The 24,318-nt window shown below is 37.9% G+C and overlaps 1 protein-coding gene across 1 annotated transcript; it reads left to right on the top strand.

Moving 5' to 3' along the window:
- The first annotated feature begins 2,388 nt into the window (after positions 1-2,388).
- On the top strand, positions 2,389-22,719 carry pamr1a (peptidase domain containing associated with muscle regeneration 1a). The gene is made up of 12 exons (XM_046840653.1): positions 2,389-2,587; positions 6,429-6,605; positions 9,430-9,555; positions 9,664-9,778; positions 9,872-10,089; positions 10,213-10,320; positions 11,777-11,959; positions 13,019-13,216; positions 13,305-13,371; positions 14,577-14,797; positions 17,849-18,180; positions 22,130-22,719. The coding sequence occupies exons 1-12, from the start codon at positions 2,482-2,484 to the stop codon at positions 22,664-22,666; spliced, it is 2,388 nt and encodes a 795-aa protein (XP_046696609.1). The 5' UTR covers positions 2,389-2,481; the 3' UTR covers positions 22,667-22,719.
- Positions 22,720-24,318: the final 1,599 nt, after the last annotated feature.

The following is a 24,318-nucleotide window of genomic DNA, read 5'->3' as shown; positions in this document are numbered from 1 at the left end:
CAAAAAAGTTGGAATGCTGTGCAAAGTGTAAATAAAACAGAATGCAATGATTTGCAAATCTCGTATATATCCATATTCTATACACAATAAAATAAAATAAAAACATTTCAAATGTTTAAAATGAGAATTGATACAATTTTAAGGAAACAATTAGATCATTTTGAATTTGCTGGCTGCAACACATCTCAGAAAAGTTGGGACAGGGCCATGTTTATTTTCTGTCTGTTTACATCGGGGAACTAAAGTTTTGGAAGAGGAATGTTGTCCAATATGTGTCTGATACAGGATTGTAGCTGCCCAACAGTTCTGGGTGTATGCACCAAAAATTTTTTAATAAAATATCTAGACTGCAGGCTGGCCAGTTGATGTTTCTCCAAATTCAAATCAACTTTTTAATGATATTATTTAAAGTAACGAGGAATTTGACTGTTTCATATTATTATGAAATTGTTCCACAGTTTGTAGAAAGTCTTTCACAAATTGGTGAAGCTCCGCCCATCTTTACTTTTGAGAGACTCTGCCTCTCTAAAATACACTACTTATTCCCAATCATCTTACTGACCTGCTGTCCAACCTAACATTGACTTTTTCCAGACTTTTGTTGCCCAAACTTTTTGAGATGTTTTGCAGTCATCAAATTAAAAATGACCTTATTTTTTTCCTTTAAATGGCAAATGTCCTCAGTTTAAACATTTGATATGTTTTCTATGTTCCATTGTGACTAAAATGTGGATTTATGAGATTTGCAAATCATTGCATTCTGTTTTTATTTACATTTCATACAGTGTACCAACTTAGTTTTTTGTAATCTATCTATTGTTATAAATAAATAAAAACCAACAAGGTTAGGATTTAGGTATAGGAGTAGATTAATATTTATATATTGATTGAATACGTTAATAATTGTCACATAGATAGATAGATAGATAGATAGATAGATAGATAGATAGATAGATAGATAGATAGATAGATAGATAGATAGATCTCCTAAATAGCTACGTTTTTATCAATTAAAAACACCGTCTTAGTCGACGGAAGGACAAAGCGGAGAGAAAGATATGCGTTTTTAAGCAAAAATATGTTAGTGTGGACTTGGGCTTGGTAAACATTAGCAAGACAAAGTGAGTGAATGAATTACTTACATACTGGTCACAACTGTGCTCAATCAGTATGAGGCAGAGCGTGAGAGCTGAAAAGTGAAGGTGTGTGCTGGGAGTTGGAGTATGTGTCCTCCATGTTTGTAGTCTGTAGCAACTGCCAGGTGTTGGACCCCAATGCTAACAATGTTCATTGTATAAAAGAACTGCCATCATTTTTTATCCCTTCATACTTGTTTTGATGTTATAGTAAGACTAAAATAGAATTTTCAATGTTATGAAAATACCAAAATTGTGTAATAATTAATCAAACATTGTTCTCTCTACTGTTTTTTGTCCCATTTTTTTTATTTTATCGAGCAAAACAATATTTGATCGTACTTAGAAACCGCAAAAAAAAGTGTCTTTTTGTCCCTTTTTAAAATTTGATAAAGCAAAATAATGTTGTTTGACATGTTACTGAGAAAATGCACAGCCCTCTAAAGACTTTCTTGCATTTTCTCAATGAAAGGAATCCACTACTGACTCTGGAGACTCCTTCCAAACATGCTAAACTGCTTTCACACTTTCAAAACTAATCAAAATAAATAACAGCAATGTGATACACAATCCAGATATGGGTCTATATCATTTTCATTGAAGATGTTCCACTAGACTTGTGTGTGTGTAAAGTGTCTGGTTCAGTAATTCCAGCACAACACTAATTTTTGCTTCTATTTGGGACGGAAAGCCTGCAGAGTGGAGCAGTTGAGGACATGGAAACTCTGTATCCATGGTAATGCAAAACAAACGAGTCAGATGCTTTAGCGCTTACTGCACTCGTGTACGGTCTTTCCAGTAAAAATAAACAGCTTGCTTACTTCTGCAGCTGGAGATAGCAGACTAATATGAAGAATAAAAAAGATAGAAGAAAGAAAGAAAAAAGAAAGAAAGAAAGAAAGAAAGAAAGAAAGAAAGAAAGAAAGAAAGAAAGAAAGAAAGAAAGAAAGACCAACAAACGTAGGAAACATGAGGCATGTCCATCACCCCCCGTAAAAATCAGAAGTCTTTAGCATCACAATATCTCCAAATAATATGGAAAATAGTTTGTAACAGTATGCAAGGATGTATTTCTCAGTGTGTGTGTGTGTGTGTGTGTGTGTGTGTGTGTGTGTGTGTGTGTGTGTGTGTGTGTGTGTGTGTGTGTGTGTGCAGCAGAGCAGAAGTGGCTGTGTTAAACAATGGGTTAAAAGAGTCTTACTCTGGATCAAAGTCTCTTCATAGACCTGTTACGTCACAGGAGCAGCTCAGTGCTGAGTCCACACTTGGATGAGAGGGTCTGAGTGAATGAGAAACTTTGTGGCAGATCAATCAATCTTGAGAAGAAGCGTCCTTGGAAAAAAGAATGCGACGATTCCGGATGCTTTCTTTGCACAGGCAGCAATCATGTGTGCTACCTCTTTTCTTTTACATCCTTCAGGTCTGCTGTTCAGTGATCTCCTGGCCAAATGGTAAGAACAATTTATGTACAACAGTCTTATTGTTTATGCTTTTTTACACTTTTTCTTAGATGTTTTGGAGCACTTCTTGAATCATCCTTAATATTTGCAAACCACGAAGCAATTAGTACAAACAGCACAACACATCCGATTACCTGCAAAAGCCTGTACTTTTCTCAAAATAATTACTTCATCTCTCAAAAGTAAATATTTAATATTATATAATATTTATATAAGTTAATAATCAGGATGGTTAAAAGGTTTAGTCGTGTTTTCAGTATCAGTATTTCCTGATGTAAACTACAGTTCCCATTACAATGATTGAAAATGCAATTTTCTCCTGTATGGCATTTATGAATTTCAACAGCACAAATGTCCATATTACTGTATATGGGATATCGATTGCGAGAGACCGAACGGGATTCACATTTTTACTGTACTGTAATGAAACAAACTGCGTTTGTTCATTTCCTGGATGTTTATTCATTTTCAGAAATTGTAATACTGTGTTTTGGCTGTATACGCTCACCAATTGAAGGTTCACAAGATTCACCTTTGACCTTTTTTAGAGAACTATTTGTTCATTGGTTGATCTGATTCTCTACACTTGGCTTCATTAATAACATTCAAGATTCATCTGCACAATTAAGACACATTTACAAAACAATAAAAAAATCAAGTTTAATAGAAATTGAAACTTGAAATTAGAACAACTGGTTCACAGATGCCTGGATGTTTTGGGGGTTGAGACTAAGGTGATAAACAACTGATAATGTAGGAAACAGCAGACACTTGTACGCAATCGATTAAATGAATGAACTGCTTTTACGATGTGCCCGAGTGACTCCATGATGTGGAGGTTGATCAGGTCGTTTTTCTGCTCCAAAGCAACTGAGAAAATCTGTTTTTCAAGTGCTTCTTTCTTAAAACATTCCTCTTATGTCTGTGATGATGAAAGATCTATCTCCATAGTCAGGAGTATTAGTCATAAACCATGGCTTGATGATTATATGGTTGTTCTCTGGAATATGCAGATGTATGTGTGAGTGATGGGACACAGCAGGATCCAAGATCATGCTCCATGTCATGGTCCACAGCCGTTCAAATACTTTCCTGAATGAGAAAAGCAGAAATCAGACGAACAAGCCAGGAAAGGTTGGCTGGAAATGCTGTTTGGGATTAAACTGATGAAGGGACATTGCAAAAATGACATTAAATGTGATTTTTTTTTATATCCAAAATAATCATCAGTACAAGTAATAATCAGTAATTATAAATAATTAGAGCTAAACGCCTTTATTTTTCAAGTGTACATTACAGCACAGTCAAATTATTTTATTTGTCTGCAAGGCATGTTAGGAAGTTTGGGTCAGAGCTCTGGGTCTTAACACCCCTGGAGCAGACAGGGGTCAGGGCCTTGCTCAAGGGCCCCACAGGAGCAGCTTGAAATTGTTGTGATAATATCATTAGCAAATGAATATTGTCTTTTTGCTAGCTCAGTGGTTAAGCAGATCGAAAGGGAAGGTCAGAGGGTTGAAGCCCCAAGCTGCCACTCTTGGGGCCCTTAAGCAAGGCCCTTAACCCTCTGTGCTTCATGGGTTAAATTTCTGACCCGTTCCTGCAATTTTTGTGTCCACTTCCGCAAACATTCCGTCACAGCTAATAAAAATTGTGTAAAAATGTACACAAATATTAAAGCTACATTTAACCTACAGTATAATAACAGATATAAACCATTAAACTGATAAACAGTAAAATAAAGCAATGCTAAAGTAAAGCACGTACATGACAAACACCCTGTTTTTTTTATTTATTTTTTTATTAGCCTTAAAAAACGTATAAACTATTTTTAAACAAAACATTACAACTAGCCGAATATGCGGGATGGCAGGACTCACACTATATTAATTTGACCACCCATTCCTGCCCACAGCAACAGTAAAACCGCCCGCTACCGCACCACAGCAGACCCAACGCAGCTTCCTAACATCACTGGGATATACGAAGAAAAAATGACACTGTGCTGTAAAGCAGATGTGACAAGTAAAAAGCACTTTTCTGACCTTTTTGCACTTTACACCAGACGAGCTATGTGTACTGATTAGACCCGTTGTGTCAATCACTGTTCTATTGTTTTTCTGTTGTTTGCACAAGAGATCCATGTTGACTTATGGAACACCTTGGTCCTGGAGGAATGTTGTTTCATTTTGGTTGACCACTTGACATTCTCAAAAGTCGGGCAATGTTGTAATATGATTCTACCAATGTAGCTTTGCAATCTCATAGCTCCAGGGTCCCTGGTTTAATCCCGAGATCAAGTTTGTGGTGTAGAGTTTCATATGTTCAGTTGTTGTTGTAGTTAAAGTAAATTGTTGTAGTTCTGTTGTAGAATTGTCATACTGTATACCTCTTTTAGTGGTGTTCCAATAACGTTCTTCATGACAAGTGTGTAATGAAGATTAATTAGACAGGAGTGCTGCTGATTTGGCACAAATTATAGCTTCAAGTCTTTTTGAGTATAATGCTACAAGCTTAGCACATCTATATGTGGCCAGTTTCTGCACAGCCATTTTTAGGTCTCTTCAGAGATGTTTAATCAGGTTCAAGTCTAGGCTCTGGCTGGGCTACTCAAAGACATTCACAGAGTTGACCAGTAGCCACTCCTTTGTTGTCTTGGCTGTGTGTTTAGGGTGTTTGTCCTGTTGGAAGACGAACCGTCGCCCCAGTCTGAGGTCCAGAGAGCTCTGGAGCAGGTTTTCTTCAAAGACGTCTCTGTACATTGCTGCATTCATCTTTCTCTCGATCCTGACAAGTCTCCCAGTTCCTGCTGCTGAAAAACATCCCCAAAGCATGATGCTGCCACCACCATGCTTTACTCTAGGGACATGACGCTTGGCATTCAGGCCAAAGAGTTCAATCTTTGTTTTTTTTTTTTATTGGCTAAGAATCCTTCAGGTGCTTTTTGGCAAACCCTAGGCAGGCTGTCATGTGCTTTTTACTGAGGAGTGGATTCCGCCTGGCCACTCTACCATACAGGCCTGGTAACGTGCTGCAAAAATAGTTGTTCTTCTGGAAGGTTCTGCTCTTTCCACAGAGTAATGCCAGAGCTATTTCAGAGAGACATTTGGGTTCTTGGTCACCCTCAAGAAGCCTTTCTCCCCTGATCGCTCAGTTTGCCCGGGCGGCTTCGCTCTAGGGAGAGTCCTGGTGGTTCCAAACTTCTTCCATTTGGGGATGATGGAGGCCACTGTGCTCATTAGGACCTTCAATGCTGCAGAAATTCTTCTGTCCCCTTCCCCAGAGCTGTGCCTCGATACAGTCCTGTCTCTGAGGTCTACAGACACAGGCTTGGTTTGTGCTGACATGCACTGTTAAATGTGGGACCTCGTATAGACATATGTGTGTCTTTCCAAATCATGTTCAAACACCTGAATTTACCACAGGTGGACTCCAATCAAGTTGTAGAAACATCTCAAGGATGATCAGTGGAAACAGGATGCACCTGAGCTCAATTTTGAGTGTAATTGCAAAGGCTGTGATGTAAATTTGCAGACTTTAAATACACTTCATTGATTGTGCCATAATGGGGTATTGTTTGTAGAACTTTGATGAAAATAATGAATCTTATTCATTTTGGAATAAAATGGGATAATGTAGCTCAGACAGTCGTGATTGAAAGCCCCAAAGTCTTTTTCTGACAATGGAAAAATCAATGTACTCGTGAAAATGTTATGACGCAGTTTTTTTTCCTAATAATGCTGTACTTTTCACTTTGAGTTAGTCGATACACCATCTTGCCATAGTATCCATGATTATCATGATGAACTATTATTAGTCAGTATGTGCTTTTCAGAGTCTAGAGTTCAGGAGGATAAATGTCCTGGCTCTCGTTGGAACGCCATGTGTCGCTCCTGCTGTGAGTACAAGCTGATACGTTGTGAGTGTTCATCTCAGAGGACAAGGGTGGGCTACGCTGTGCCCTGCTGCCGGAACGACATCCACCAGTGTGACCCCTGCATCATCCACCAAGGTATGATTGAGTCTGTCTGTCTGTCTGTCTGTCTGTCTGTCTGTCTGTCTGTCTGTCTGTCTGTCTGTTAATCATAATTAATCAGTCATTCAATTAATTATTGTCTCTGTATACCTTTGTTTGTCTATTTATTCTATCTATTTTTAAGTAATATTTGCAAATGTCTCTGCTAATTAAAGACATTTATATGTTATATTTACCAGGTTACACCTGACTGGAAGAAAATTGAATATTATTACTTCATTGCATCACATATTAGTAATGGTCCTTATCGTAAAGACCTATGACAGTATTTAAACAGTGTGACAGATGTGCCTCTATCAGCTTTTGATGCATTTTTTATTTCTTATTTTAATGACGCCTTTTGAATGAACCGTCTAGACCTATAATACAGTTCTGTATTTTTTGGGGGGGATTTTTTATATAAAGTCATAACAAAGTCAAAAAGATTTTACGACCACATACTGAAAATTAGGGTTATATAAACCAGTGTGTGCAATCAGCTCCCTAGTTTAGTAATCAGGGCACTGATCAGGTAATCGGCTATTTTAAGGGCTTTCTCAATCACGAAAGACTTTTATCTTGAAAGAAAAAGAAGCATGAACTCTCTGTCAACTTCATATGTATGCACCTTTGTGGCTTTCAAATAATGGCTTTGATTTTTAACTATATTTGAACTGTTACATACATTTTTAATGAGTTAAAGTGGTTAATGTTAGTACATGCAAAGCAGCCATAAATTTGATCACCAATCCAGTGTCCTTCCATTGCCTGAAGGTGTATAAACCATGTAGTGATTAATGACCTTGGGAGCTGATTGAGACCCAGCCAGTGAGGAAGTACACATAAAGGTTTTGGATGAAGTAGAAGTGACCTAGTATTTAAGCAACGATGATTTAAGGGTGTTGTGTTGGAAACATTGGTGAGCCATTAGGGCCAGCAAGGCCTTCTCTTAATCACTGACTAATGGATTAATATATTTTATATTTAATATATTTTGTAAGGCCTTTAAAGAACCTGTGGGTTATTTTAGCCTTAACTCCATGTTGCCTGAAGGTGGTGCTTTAACCAATCAGATTTCCACACTGAGGATCTCTGGAAGGCATTCAAAAGCTTTCTTCACGTCCTTTTTTTCAGATGTCAGAGAGATCGTTAGACAGCGTTCATAAACCACATCTGTAGCCATCTGCACAAGCTCAAATATATTTGTGTGGATTTAATAGCTGTTTTTTTCACTTCACAATGGCTGACAGAGGAAAATAAATTGACTTGGTCGCAGATACACTTACAAGGACATTTAAAAGACAGACTTTTCGAAAAAATGCTGGACATTGCGAGAAAAAGTCAGACAAAACAGTTCAAAACTTTTTTCATAACCCTTTTTCATGAACTATAAAACACAAAGACAGGCAATTCATTTCAAAACCCTGGAAAAACTGTAATACATGGAAAGAGTGCACAGAAAACCCAGTGTTATTTTATGAGTTTAATATCGATGCTTCTGTTAGAGATGATATAAGCGGGTGATGCAGCTGCGGCTACAGTGAAAGGAGACTTGTTGAATGGTGTTCATTGGGTTTCTTGCTTTGTGAGAGTGAATGACGTTCACTCTTACTGCATGAAATTCCCGTCTGTGATGCAGCGCTCGGTTCTACTGTATTTCTCTATAATGTGGATGAATTCTTCAACCGTGGTGTCGAAATGATGTTATTAAGAGGTGGATTGATTCAGGTAGAACACCACTAAAGCTCTAGGTGTGAAATGCACGGCCTCTAATTGAGTGGAAATAACAGGTGAGACAGGTGACAGGTGACTATTGTTAATTTGTTGACTTTTCACAGCAAAGTTCTTGAGAATTTAAACCTGTTTGAAGCTTTCCTTTCTTTGCAAAGATTTTGAAATATAACCATGTGGTGACTAGTCACTCATCGTCTTAGTCATGCGGTGACTCATATGTCAAGCAGCACCTTAGTTTGGCACATTACACTAAATTAACTAGTGCTTAGTGATACACACTTTTAAACTCACTGTGTCAGGACATGAAGGTAACCTTTGGCCAATCCTTAATTATTTATATTTCCACCAGTAAACAATGCAAATGTTTCCAGGCTCTTGTAAGTTAGTAATGGCAAATTGAAAAAAAATGTCTTTAGGTTTTGTCACCTAATAGAAACTTTACTTAAATTTCCTCTCATGTTCTTAGATTTGCCACATACAGGCTCAAATTTACTCAAACTTGACTTATCCTGCATCAAATGTCCTCAAACTTAATATATAGCGACTCAGACTTTCCCAAACTTTATACATCCTGCCTCAAGTGCCCTCAAACTTGATTCATCCTGCCTCAGATTTCCTCAAACTTTATACATCCTGCCAATTGTTGTCAAACATGCCTTATCCTACCTCAAATGTCCTCAGACTTGCCTCAGCCTTGCTCGGAAGTCCTCAAATTTGATTCATCCTACCTTAATTGTTCTCAAACTTGATATATCCTGCCTCAGATTTCCTCAAAACTTTTATATTCTGTCTCAAGTGCCCTCAAACTTGATTAATCCTGACTATTGTTCTCAAACTTTATACATCCTGCCACACTTCTCTTCAAACATGCCAGATCCTGCCTTACATGTCTTTTAAACTTGCATCATTCAGCATTACATGTACTCAAACAATATATATCCTGCCTCAGATCTCCTAAAACTGGCGTCAACTTGCTTCACATGTCCTAAAACGTGCCTCATGTTTTTGCAAATGACCTCAAACGTGCCTCAAATATCTTGAAATGTAGCAAGAATTGATTGTTTTTTTGGTCTTTTTTCTCTCTCAGGCTGCAGCGTGTTTGATAACTGTAAACGATGCAATAATGGCACATGGCAGGCACAGGATGATTTTTACATCAGTGGAAGTTACTGCACTGAGTGTCGTAAGGGGTGGTCTGGAGGAGACTGTCTCAGTAAGTGTCCTCTTCCGCTACTGATTTCAATTATTTCAATTATTACATTTTTAAAAGATTTTTGTTGTCTTTGCCTGTGTGTGTCCACATTCCCATTTTCCCATTCAGCATGTGGAGAAGTTATACGGAAGCCTCAAGGTCATGTGACCCTCGAGAGTTATCCAATCAATGCAAAATGTGACTGGACACTTCATGTCAGGAAAGGGTTGACCATGGAATTCAGGTAATTCCCGTTTGTTTGTTTTTTTTGTATTATGGACTAATAGCAGGTATTACAGAGTTTTGTATCAAATCAAATGCTTTTCTTCTCTTGCAGGTTTACAATGCTAAATCTGGAGTTTGATTATAGGTGTCGCTACGATTTTGTGGAGCTCAGAGATGGCAACGACGTCCACTCGCCTCTCATTGGTCGCTACTGTGGAGACAAAATCCCACCACCAATCAGGAGCTCTGGAGACTCTCTGTACATCCTTTTTGTGTCAGACGGCTATAATAATTACGATGGTTTCTCTGCAACATTTCAGGAACTCTCAGGTGCAGTTTACAAACACAGGTATCTATGTGTCTGGTTAAAACCACAAAGGGTCTTTTTATTACAGACATGACAGTGTACGTCCTCATTGGTTTGATTTTGTGTGTGTGTGTTCGTGTTCGCAGTGTGCAGCCCCAATCCATGTAGGAATGGCGGCGTTTGTTCACTGGATACTGTTGAGGCTTTCCAATGTGCTTGCAAAGCAGGTTTCACAGGCCTACAGTGTGAGAAGAGTGAGTGCCGCTGAATCAGTGGAAAAAAATACATGCGGTAATCATGTGAACGTGGTAAAGCTGCAGAGTGGTGCAATTAAACTCTCTGCTTTGTGTGTGGTGTGTGTGTGAGATCCTTCTTAAAGTTACAGCAGTGGAAATCATGACCCACCTCTTTTAAAGTTATTCAAATTTATTGCTAAAATTTGACTGGTTAGTTACATATAATGGGTTTAATCCAAACCCTAAATATATAAAAATGTTTTTGGTTCAAAAAAATATTTATTAGTATTCATTAACTGGTTCATTAAACATTTCTTCTAACAAAAAATCTGCGGAATGTTCAAGCGATCACCATCGTTAAGAAGAAACTTGACTCAAATTGACTCAAATTGTACTCTAAATTAATTGATCCTGTCACATATGTCCTCAAACTTGATTCATCCTGTTTCACATGTCCTCAAACCTGACTCTACCTGCCTCAGATGTCTTTAAACTTGTCTCATCCTACCTCAAATGCTGCCAAATGATCCCACCATCATTAAGAAATAATCTCAAGAAAATGTGCCCTACAAATCAGTGGTGGATGAAGTACACAAACCATGTAGTTGCGTCCCTTTAAACTTTCACTTGAGTAAAATTACAAAAGTATTTGCCTTCAAATGTACTTAAATGTACTAGTACAGTTCAAGTACTATGATTTATTATGGCAATAATGTTTCTATTATCATTTTTCTCACAAGACTCTTTACCTAATCCACTCAGTTGATGTGAAAAGACTGTTACTCTCAGCACACTGATCTATTAATAGAAGGATATTAATGAGTCAAACACTGATTAATATCTATTCACATGATCATGATACTAAAACTTTCTTTTCAACTACTTCAAAGAAATCACACAAATAAGGCCACAGGTGTCGTGGCGAGTTTGAGTCTGGTTTCTTCCATCATTTATTCCTCTCGAAATGTTCTGCTGAACTGATGCTGAACTGTATGTTGGTGATCAGTAGATTCCACCAAGCGCCGATCAAAACAAGTTGAGCGCTCGAAGCCTGATTGGTGGATCGCTGCGTGTTTCAACAGTGAAGTTTTTATCCTTGTAAATAAAAAAGAACGACTGATTTGGCAAAATGTAATTGAATAAAAATTGACTTTGAAATATAGTGAAGTTGAAGTAAAAGTCTCTCTGAAAAAGCTACAGTAATGAATTACATTTACTTCATGTCCACCACTGCTGCAAATAAAGCCAACTTGGAATAAAATGCTTTATAGACCCAATTAATAGACCAAAATTTATTATACATATTTGACTAATGAGGCAAATATTTCAATTCCTGGATTATGTTCATTATATAAATCTGTTTTTAGTGGTTCAGGGGAATTACAATTAAAGTTAAAGGTTCCTGTGTGCACAAAATGTGAGCACCTTTGCTATCCTGCCTAATAAATCCATTTGTTTGTTTCGGAACGAGCAGAATCTGGCTGTGTAACGCCTCCCAAACCTGCTCATGGGGACCATTTCCTGCTGTATGAAAATGGAGATGTTGCTACTGGAGTTCAGTACCGGTGCTATAAACCATACAAGCTCAGAGGAGTCTCAAAGAGAATGTGTCTGTCTAATGGAACCTGGAGTGGGGCAGCACCAACATGCATCAGAGGTATGATTGGTATGATTTCAGTGTAATTTGTCCATGCTTGGTTATTGACAGTAACTCATGAGTATTTGTCACTCTTCTGGTTTTTGAGGGGGCGGGGGGTTCTTGGTAAGGTCAGGTTGATTGTGAGGAACATGTAGAACATTTTGGTTCATGTGTACTTGGTGGATGCTCAATGTTTTTATAGTTTGAAGTCAAATTAAAAAAACTGTACATAAACATGTTTGGGGTGGCCAGGCAGGGGCCAGCAGTTACTCTGGGGTGGCAAAGAAAAAATAATTATGCAAACAAACATGGCTCCCAACTAACCTTAATATACTTTTCAAAAGTTTTACAGGTGCACAAATTACAATGATGTATAATTTATGCTAAAATATTTTTCATTTAATTTAATATCTTCTCATCATTTCATAGAATTTCTCTCAGGTTTGGTGCACTGGTTTAAATCTCTATCTAATCAAGTGGTGGGCCGTGCATTTGTTTCCTGGGCCTTCAGTGGGGACGTACCCGACTTAATCCACCTCTTAATACCATCACTATCACGTCACAATTATAGAAACCATCAATACCATACAAAAACACAATATAACAATGTGTGGCATTAAAGAGAGAGAATTTCATATCTGTGCAGCTGTGTATGAAATTCCTGTCGAAGGTCGTGAGTTCAAATCCAAGCCCCACCAAGCTGCCCCTCCTGGGCCCCTGAGTGAGGCCCTTAATACATAGCTGCTCATTTGTATTAATGACATAATTGGAAGCAGCTCTGGATAAAGGCACCTGCCAAATTCCATAAATGTAAATGTCTATAATATTGATGGTTTCTACTGTATATCCGTGGCATCATATTAATGGTATTAAGAGGTGGATTGATTCAGAAAGAAAACCGATAAAGGCCAAGGGGTGAAACACACGGCCCGCCAGTGAGTAGTGAATATGGTTGAGATATATAGATATATTATATGATTATGACATTTGGTGTCATATGATAAAACATGAGTTCATATCAGTGAATTGTGAACAATCATCTGTTTCTTTTTTCATTTTGTGCATTTGGAAATCTAGAGGTCGACACCATTAGGAAACAATGTCCCCCGATATCACAGCTACATCACGGATACTCAGTAAAATTTATCAGCTCAGATGGTGCTATTGAGAGCGTAGAATTCTCCTGCAATAACTCATATACACTCAGTGGAAACTCCAAAAGAACATGCCGGCTCGATGGCACCTGGAGTGGCAAACAGCCACAGTGTATCAAAGGTATCTGTCTTTTTTGACATTTCAAAATACAGTGCGTCATGCAGTATTTCCAAACCAGAACAATCATGTTCCAATGTTTGTGTTGTAGCTTGTCGGGAACCAAAGATTTCCAAGCTGGTGCGTCAGAAGGTCTTGAAGCCACAAATTTATTTACGGTATGCTTTTATATAGAAAATATATATATATATATATATATATATATATATATATATATATATATATATATATATATATATATATATATATATATGTTTATACACGATTTTGGTATCAAAAAGTTTTGAGAATCGCTCTATCACCCTTACCTTTACACTATCACCTTTAAAATAGTCCCCTTGCACAGTAATACAGCGTTTCCAGTGTTCCTGACACTTCTGCAATACGTCCTGGAAGTCTTCTTTTCGAAGCGTGTCAAGCACCTTCTGCGATTCGCACTGGATCTTTGCAATGTGTTAAAAAAGCGACCTTTCAGACGGATTTGCCCAGAAGCCAAATCTGGCAAGTATGGTGGGTGTGAAAGTGAAATCATGTGGATTGTTCTCCGACGATCATCATGCACAAGTTGCCAATAATAACTTTTTCGGGGGTTGAGCTCGTTGAAGGTCTTCCTGATTTCTCGTCATCTTCCATTGAGGTTCTTCCACTCTTGATGAGCGTGTACCACTCAAGACACCTTGAACAACCTGTTGCAGCATCGTTATATGTCAAATGTATGTCATGTCAAACGCCACAGAGGGAAAGCACACAGTCAAAATAGCACTAATGACACCATTGTTAGCACCTTGTTGCGAAACTTTTTGATACCACCTTTTGTGTGTATATATATATATATAAAAGCGCTGTCAAGCGAATAAAATATTTTTATGAGTTAACGCGTGATTAATCGCTTATTTGCACATTTTTTTCTGTACTAAATGTACAGAAACTCTACTAAACTCTTTTCAAGTTTTTAATACTCTAACCAACACGCACATGGACAAATATGTACGCTTTATACAAATGTACGTTTATTATTATTAAAACCAAACTCAACATAGAGCATAAAGACAAAATTTCCTTGTAAACTTTTAAAAGTAATTATGGAGTTTCAAATTACGTAAATCATCAGGACGCCAAACGGAACTTTTCTTATGTTTCCACACGGACGGTTTAAATTGCCGGATGTGTGCGTCATGCGGATTTTGGTGCTTTTTTTGAGACTTGGCACAGCAGTAAAACAAATGTTTAGTGATTTAAAATTATATTTCTGTGCAGTTTATTATTTTTTTTTCATATCTGAGTAAAGAAAAAACGTGTTACAGCAAAATACCACATTCCTGCACATCCTGAAATGTCTGTTTTGTTTTATTTTGGGTTTTAGAAAGACTCCACTACACAGGTTTTACTCCTCCTTCCCGCCTTATCAAAGAGAAATCAGTACTGAGACACTGGCGCAGGGTGATTTACCCACCGGTTTTCACCCCCTTTACACAAGCATTGAGTATGAGTGCATCTCTCCTCTGTACCAGTATTCTGGAAGTTCAAGTCGAACATGTCTAAAAACTGGAAAGTGGAGCGGACGCCATGTCACCTGCATACCAGGTGGGGGCAGCACTCACATATTCAAGCACATGCAAGCAGAATTGCAACTGATATAATGAAAAAATCATGTAAAAAATCAAAAGCCTGTACTTTTCTCAAACTCCTTAATTTATCTCTCAAAAGTAAGTATTTGTGTCAATGAACATCTCATCGCCATTAAAATGTCAAGTCCTTTTGTCATTGCTTACAAACAAGCTCGTCAAAATGTTTAGTCATGTTCAGTAAGACGGCGCACAGTTTACGGTTTGGATCACAGTGATTGAAAATTGCACAAAGTTGAATTTCTTGTTTGGCATCTATGAATTTCAACAGAACAAATGTATTTATATTAATTGCAAGAGACCAGACAGGATTCACACTTTTACTGAACTGTGATAGTGTTCGTTTGATGTGGCGGTTGAACAAGTAATTCTGAGGAATTTAATTTCATTCAACAGAAATGCTCCAAAGCAACTGAGAAAATGAAGGTCTATAGAGACATCATAATACATAACATACACATCATTACATACCAACATAGCTTTAACTATAAAAAATCAATTTCTACCTCTTGCAGGTGATTTAGGCTACATTTTTAATATTACTTTTGTTTATTGGCACTATTGTACGCATATATTTTGCAAAGATTTTTATTTTTAACTGCACTGCATTTTTCCGCTATTACTGCGTGTGTGCAAGACTGAGGAATATGTCCTTATTATTTTCTGATGCTCATTTCTAAGTTTCTTTGACTAACTTGTAACGCTGTTGCCAAGAAAAATAAAAAAGCACGAGTTTTGGAAACCTGTCTGTGCTTATATGATTTCTGTTGTAACTGGAGTTAGCGAGCTCTCCCTTCACCCAGACTCAACACGTTACAACGGCTTGTATCTAAACAGTAGCCTACCAAGAAAGTCATTGTTCACTGTCTTCCTCCTTCCTTTCACAACTATTTCTCTCGGGAGTTTATCTTTTGGCATTGTCGTGCGTTTAAAAATCTCTATCAGTTTTTTCTCCCGATGCCGTGCAGCTCAGAACACGGTTGAGGTGCGTTTTTTTGTTTCCGTGCGGAAATTTCATTGGTCTAATGTTATAGGGTTCAGTTTTTTGCCTTGAAGTTTGTGAAACCGGGAAAAATCCAGAAAAAATTCATAAATTAGCCGCAGGGTTCAAAACGTGGGAAAAAAGTAGCGGCTTATAGTCCGGAAAATACGGTAAGCGAAAAATACAATTAATACTTGTAAGTATTCACATTATGTACAAAACTACAAAGAAACTCAATCAAACCGATCAAGCTGCTGCTACTACTGCATGATTCAGTACCTCAATCTAATAATCTGTGTTCACTTTTGGAAGTTACACAATGCAAAAAAAGACAAGACCAAGTCACCAAGTCAGAGATACACAGATTCAATTCACCAATTTAATCCTAAACATGAAATGAAGGTAAAGATAGTACCAAAAACCTGCCATAAGCTAATACAATCATATAGCTAGCAGTTCCTACTTCCTCCCATACAAAATGAAAATATATAATCATAGTAAGATAAATACAGTATGTTCTTTTAGTTTGAATTGTCAGTATTTCATACATCCACACATCATAAATTTGCTATGTGCTTTTTGAACACTATATTCCACATGTAATCTCCATTTACTCATTTCTTATTATTATGATAATAAATACAATTATTAAAATAATGTTCCACCACATTTCGGAATGTGTTTTTAGACATTTGTAATCATTAGTAAAATCAGGGACTGATGTAGGTGAGGTGAGGAGGTCCCCGTTCTTTAGGACTTCTGGGTAGGCTAGGACATGTCTCGACTTACAAAATCTGGTTAACAAAATTCTTTTTTTTTATGTTCGATATTTAGTGAACAAAATGTTACATCTTTTTGAAATATATAGAAAAATAATCTTTAACATTGGGATTATTTCATATTCAACATTCACAAGTATTTCTAGCTTCCTATTTAAATATAGCCAAAAATGATAATACTGACTATTTTACATACTTCGAACAAAACGTCTGATTTTCCTTATGGCGTATTTCCTTTACTTAAGCACATGCTCAGATGACACACTAATAGATTTCATAAACGATAGATCATAAAATGTAGACACTGATGTAGGTGTGGTAAGGAGTCATGGGGTGCAGTCAGAGTCTTATACAATTGTGTGTCTCCAACTTTGTAGTAGCAGTTTGAGATTACTTAATAAATGCATTACAAGTAATACTAAATACCTTCTTAATGTACTCCAATTACATAACTTTCTATCAAGAACTGCTTACTAAGCTAATCCTTATGTTTTAATTAGTTTTTGCTAATTAAATTCGATTTGAGTTTAGAATTTGAATAATGCTTTACAAAATGACAAATTTGGATTAGATTTGGATTGTGTTAAATGGTGACGTATGCGCCTGACACAGTCGGGATGAAACCAATTATAGCTATGGAAGTGGTTATAAGGCATCTGGTTATTGTTAGAAGTTATATGAGTGTAATTTCATGGATGTAGAATTATAAATACATATAGTAGTATTGCCAAACTCTACTGTAGCCATGTCAAGTCAAGTGTATTTCTATTGAGCTTTTCACAACAGACATCGTCTCAAAGAAGCTTTACAGAATTTAACAGGTGAGGTGAACGGTGTGTATTTATCCCTGATGAGCAGCCGTGGCGACTGTGGCAAGGAAAAACTCCCTTAGATGTTATGAGGAAGAAACCTTGAGAGGAACCAGACTCAAAAGGGGAACCCATCCTCATTTGGGTGACATCAAGAGTTTGATTATAATCTTTAAACAATACAGAACACTGGAGAGTGAGAACTAACATGTGCACTGGAATGTGTGATTATGAGTTACGTCCTTTCTTCAGTCTTATACAGTCAGTTGAGTTTGTGGAACCAGGAGCTACTAAGCAACTCATAAAATAGCTCAACATTTGCAATCCAACACCAGCTTCTCCATGCCAGAGCCTTTAAACACTCAAAGAGGTCCAATGTCAAAACTCCACAATTTTTATTTTATTTTACTGTAATTACAACCAAATCTTCTTCTTTGCAGTCTGTGGTAAACTCTTAGCCAAACCTCAAAACCTGGCACAAACTCACTGGCCATGGCATGCAGCCATTTACCACCGTCTTCCCGACCACACCAGTCCCATTACAGGGAGGACCAGCAGACGAGGGGACATGTATTCCGAGTACGACTATGACGACTGGCAGGAGAAAAGCAAGGAGGAGATGTGGCATCTGGTGTGCAGTGGTGCTCTGGTGAGCCCGCATGCTGTTCTAGTGCCAGCACACTGTGTCACCGAGCCTGGACTGTCCCTACATAACAACATGGCTGATCTAAAAGTAGTGCTGGGGGAGAAGAAGAGGCTTCAGCACATGAAGGTAGAAATTCATAACCCAGAGTTGTTCAACTATTGTTTGATTTTGCGATCTTACAATGATGATAACAATATGACGAAATTTGCACAAGCAGCGTATGTATATATGCGGTACGATATGTTGGGACACTGCCAGGATGTGCACACCTTGTGAGTTGCCTTATTCATTTGTCTCTGTGTTTTTGGTGTTTTAAAGCCCAATTTTGTCTCTTGTCCTTTTATCGGCATGACTGTCCACTGAAGCAGCGCACACTGATTTGTCTCATCAGCTTCTCATGTGCTTCTTACCTCTCGATTTTTTTTCTCTGGCTCCGCCCTCCACTCATGAACTGGCACTCATCCAGATTTACACAGCAGATTTACACAGATAAAGCAGTAATAAGGTTATATAAAAGAACACGTACGTTTATTGTTTATCCCTAATGAGCGAACCAGTGGTGACTTTGGCAAGGAAAAACTCCCTGAGATGGTATGAGGATGAAATCTTGAGAGGAACCAGACTCAAAAAGAAACCAGTCCTCATCTGGGTGGCACCGAATGTCCATTCATTGCAGTCGAGTTGTGTAGTAATAGATGCGTAAATGCTAAACTATTCATGCAACTTGTGGTACTGGGCCATTGTAGTGGACTGTTGATATTAATTACAGTCCAAATCCATTCTTTAAGTTCTCGAGTTGCACAGCAGCTTCATGGATTGTTAGGCTGTAGGTGTGGAACCATCACCAGCTGTACAGAGTGGTCTCAATTGGGAGGGACTCCATCCAGAGGTGGGACGTCGGGATGAACCAGGCACATCTGAAGAAAGGAAAGGATAGGAACACTGGTTAACATTCTTTAAGACTTCTGAGTTTAAATTAAATATCTGATGAAGAAAATAAATTTTTTAATGTTTGATATTTAGTGATCAAAAGAACGCATCTTTTTGAAATTTATCGAAAAATAATCTTTACATTGTGATTCATAGTTAACATTCACCAGTATTTCTAGCTTCCTTTTTAAATATAGCCAAATATTATAATACTGACTATTTTATATACTACGGGACAAAACATCTGATTTTCCTTATGCTGATTTTCTTTACTGGGGCACATGCTCAGATGACCCACTGATAGATTTTATATAAAATAAATCATAATGTATATGCATTCACTTATAGAGTTCATGTCAGCTCTAGTGCATGCTTTATTAAATACCAAATATTCTTCTTTTCACTGAAGTTCTTGTCATTTACATCATATGTAAAGAAAAATGCATTTTTTTACTAGTTCTCTCAGACATTTGGACCCTGAAGGATCCAGTGGTCTTAATGTGTTACCTTCAGCATGGTCATTTCATAGTTGTAATTTCTGCGAAATTTAGTCAAGTAATACCTGTTACCTAAAATATGTACTCAAATACAGCATGCCGCATTTATTTTAATGCGATATATATTCCAGCAAAAGAGTCTTAAAAATATGAAACAACAACAATTCTTTTTCAATTTGGAATTTTATTATTTTTCTTAGTTATTAGTTATTTTTTGAGAATGACAAGTGTGTGTATGTCCTTATAATAGATAATATACTATGTATAGTAGTGGTGTAACAGGATTGTAACGGGGTGTAACAGGAATACAATCCTTTTTACATGCGGAACACAGATGCAATTCGAGTTTCTCTCAGGAACGTTTTAAGTGGCGGACCGCAAGTTTGTTTAGTCTCCGCCTCACACTTTCAGCGCATTTTTTTATTAATATTATTAAACTTGATGTTCGCGAATGTTAACGATTATAAACTACGTTAATAAAAATAAAAACGTCAAACAATTTTATGTTTTGCATTTCTTCCCCCTGACCGTACCGAAATTGTACCGATCCGTCACTTAAAAAACAAGTAAAAAACCACGTCCCGAACCGTGAATTTTGTGTACTTTTACACCCCTAATATATACAGATAAGAGACAGGTGAAGAACCAAAAGAATTTGAATAGATGAGTACAGACACAAAGAAAGGCTGGTGTGCTGAATGCTCTAATTATACAATTAACATCTTAGCATGTTCTCCGGTATGATTAGAAGGCCTAGTTCACCTCAAATTTGTGTCAAGATGACATGATTGATGCCTATGAAGGGATGAATATATTCATTCGTTTGCAAAGATAACTGCAGTGACATCTGTATTTGTAGTTTGTAGCAGGCTGTGCATTTCACCTCTAGGCCTTCAGTGGTGTCCTACATGAATCATCCACCTCTTAATACCACCATTATGACGGCACGTCTATAGAAACCATCAATATTATAGAGAAACGCAGTATAACAGAGTACTGCATCACAGACAGGAATCTCATACAGTCAGAATGAATGGCGTTACTAAAACAAGAAACCCAATAAACACAATTTAACACGTCTCATTTCACTGTAGCCACAGCTGCACCGCCCGAATACATCATCTCTAGCAGAAGCTTCGATATTGGTTATTTATTCGATATTCGATATTTATTATAAAATAAACCCAGGTTTTTACTGTGCATTTTTTCTGTGCATTAATGTTTTCCTGGGGATTTGAAATTAAGACAAATTGTGTGTTTTTGTCCAAAAATTTATAACTGGTTCACGAAAAAGCCTGACAACAGTTTTGAACTGTTTAGATCGACCTTTCCTCACGATGTCCAGCCTTTTTTTTTTTTTTTAAGTCCGTCTTTAAAAGTTCCTTGTAAGTGTATCTTTGACCAAATAGATTTCTTTTACTCTATCAGTCATTGTGGAATGTAAAAAATAGAATAGGTTGTGAGATTGTGCAGTTTGCTACAGATGCGGTTTGCGAGCTCTGACTATTGCGCTCTCAGACCGTCCAATCAAAGGACGTGAAAATGGCGACGTGATTCTGTATGTTCAAGAGCAACAGCTTTCAAGCGACATGGATTTAAAGCTATCAAGAGCCCACGTTTAGTTATGGCATTATGTGATATGACGGCTGAAATTTTATGGGATAAAAATTGGTTGGGGTTGGTAGAGGTGATAAGTGGAGGAGAAGGGAAAACTTGTTTTTTACTATCACTCCTGTACACTACGTATCCCTAAACTTTTAATTTTTTACTTTTTCTTCTTTGCTCATCTTAATTTTCGTCACAATCGCTTTCTGGCTTCACTTCGCCATCTAGCAGCGGCGTCTCCAGTTCGTACCTAAATTTTTTGCTCGCGTAACAAAGCAAAAAATCGACCGAGTGACCGCTCGTACCTCGGAAAACTCATACATTAATGCACTCGTAGGTCAAGGTATCACTGTATATATACACTGTATGTGTGTGTGTGTGTGTGTGTGTGTGTGTGTGTGTGTGTGTGTGTATTTGTGTGTGTGCATGTGAATGGACAAAAATATTAGCTTACACCTTTTAATTACACATTATTTGCCCCATTAATGCTGTGGGGGTTATTTGTTCACGTGTCCCTTCTGTTCAACCTTCTCCATCCTGATGGGATTATTCTTTTTCAGGTTAACAGTCCCCCATCTCCAGGCCACAAGGGCGCAAACTGCATGTATTAAATGAAGCAACGTAACATTTGATCGAGCAGCATAATCTTCAGCACACTCCACCACCATCACCAACACACCAATTGAAAGAATGATCCAGCCGAGTGTCACCTCCTTAAGTTTCCATTTGTCATCACCACCATAGCAACAGCTAGTATAGCAAGCGACAGAAGATATGTACTGCCAGCCTAGATGCTGTTAATGTGAAGTCCGCTGCTGTTGAAGTGTCTCTCCAAAAGCAATAGAAAATCAGTACAAAAAAGCTTGATGAAATGGCCAGCAAATCTGATCTCGGTAGCATTGCAAGTTGTTGCTATGGCAGCAATGACACTCTCAAATCTTTGAATCCCATTTAATGAAGATCTAGCTTTCAACATCTAGCGGCTGCTTCTCACACGCTACATCTATAGTAGTGCATGACATCTTCTGCCTTTTTCTCTACAGGTCTCAGAGATCCTGGTTCATCCCAGCTATGATCCTACTGGGTTTCACTCAGACCTAGCTATACTGAAGATGGCGGAGAAGGCCAGGATCAGCGAGTTGGTTTCCCCTGTGTGCTTGCCTCGTCTGCAGGAAGGGGAGCTACCTGTGAACCAGGCCTACATCACTGGCTGGTCTGTAGCAGAAAAGCAAGAAACGGGCTCTCAGGTGGCTCAGACTGGAACTATTGAACTGACTGATGTGTTACAGTGTGAAAGACAGTATGCTAAACAAGGCCTTCCCAATAGCATTACTGACAACATGCTGTGTGGGAGGCAACATCCTATTAGTACAGTGTGTCCTTCAAGATCAGGGGGAATCATACTTGTACCTACTGTCTCACAGAACAGGAGGGGAGAAGAAAGTGTTTTTGAGTCTATCTGGGAGCTGATGGGCCTGGCGAGCTTTGGCTACAATCTCCAAAATTGTGATCCACACCTGTACACTGTGTACACACGAGTGGGCAAGTTTAAAAATTGGATTGAGAATAACATAAAGTAATATTTTATTCACATATACTGATATGAGCGATCATACACTATATTGCCAAAAGTATTGGGTCACCTGGTCATAAGTACGGTATCTGTAATCTGCTCTTATAATTCCCTCCACTTCTCTGGGAAGATGTTCCACTAGATTTTGGAGTGTGCTTATAGATATTTGTGTTCATCAGCCACAAGGGTATTATGAAAGGCAGGTACTGATGTAGGCGAGGAGACCTGGGGTGCAGTCAGCGTTCATATTTATCCCAAAGGTGTTCAGTAGGGATGAGATCAGAGCTCTATAGCAGCAAGATCTTCCTCTACAAAGCATGTAAACCAGATCTTCAAGGAGCTCACTTTTCACACAGGGGCATTGCCATGCTGGAACAGGTTTGGGTTTTCAAGTTCAAGCGAATTGTATTATAACACATTCAAAGACGTCCTGTACAAATGAGTGCCTCCAGCATCCACATTTAGCAGGAAAGGTCAGGTGACCCAATACATTTGGCAATATAGTTCTTTGAATCTTGTTCCTTTGATCAGAAATAAAATAAAATGTTACACTTTTAATAAAGCAGATCCTCAGACATGTCCATATACACCAACGTTGACTATAGTTCCAATAATGAAAATATGACAATGCAGTTAAAGAACATTTTGATAAACAGAATGAGCTCATCTCCTATTTCTTCTGGTCCGTGTCGTTAATTCTTTTTGTCACGTGACTCCCATAATTATTTTAACAATAATGTCAAGATTGTGACCGATAAACCTGATTTATTATTCTTTGCGTCTTTGGAAGTCAAATGACTTTTGAGATGAACTACTCAATTCTGTTTCCTGTGTATTGCATTGCATAGTGTTATGGGAGTCACGTGACAAAGGAACGAACAACTTGGTCCAGAAGACTCATTGGTGGTAAACTACTCAATTCCATTTCCTTATTGCTCATGCAGGAGTGCGTCAAGTAGAAAATGCACAAATCGCTCTTTGAGATGATTCGTTTTTCTGAAGCACATTAGAGATTCGTTCAAAAATAAACGAATCGTTCAGAAACGTTCAATAGTGATAAACTGGACAATAGTGACAGAGTGCAACTCAATGACTCGACACGTATGTGTGAATTTCTGATCTGCTGATGTACTACTCAGAAATAAATTCGGGGTCCAAGCTGGTCTTTGTAAACTCAAAAAGTATAACAATTAAAAAGTTTTTTTGTCTTACAGAATCTCTCGCCTCCAATTTAGTTTTTTAGGCAAAGTACCATACATAATAATTCCTCAGCACAATCGTAAATCTTAAGATCATCAGCATCAGCGAGCCGGTTATCGTGATATGATACTGTGTCTTGCTAAACTTGTTTGCACCTTTACATGCACAGACAAGAATTTTTTTGTCTCAGGCCATGTTTTAAAACCGTGATATATAACTGATCCGACCTCTACGGTCTCAGTCGCACTTCAGAATTACCTTCTGGCCATTCATCCAGGTTCTGAATGGTTCAGGTTGTTGATATATTGCAGTGTAAAGGTACTCTTGTGCTTGCCAGCGTTCCATAAGCTCATCCTTTGTGTTCGTGTATAATCTATAAAGCGCTAATTCGTCTCTTAAAAATGGATATTTGAACGGCGCTCGCATCAGAAGTCCGATTACATGTAATTCACCTCATGC

Source organism: Silurus meridionalis, chromosome 26 (genome assembly GCF_014805685.1).
Source record: "Silurus meridionalis isolate SWU-2019-XX chromosome 26, ASM1480568v1, whole genome shotgun sequence".
Lineage (NCBI taxonomy): Eukaryota > Metazoa > Chordata > Actinopteri > Siluriformes > Siluridae > Silurus > Silurus meridionalis.
Note: the sequence above shows the minus strand (reverse complement) of the source record. Positions and strands in the feature narration are given on the sequence as shown.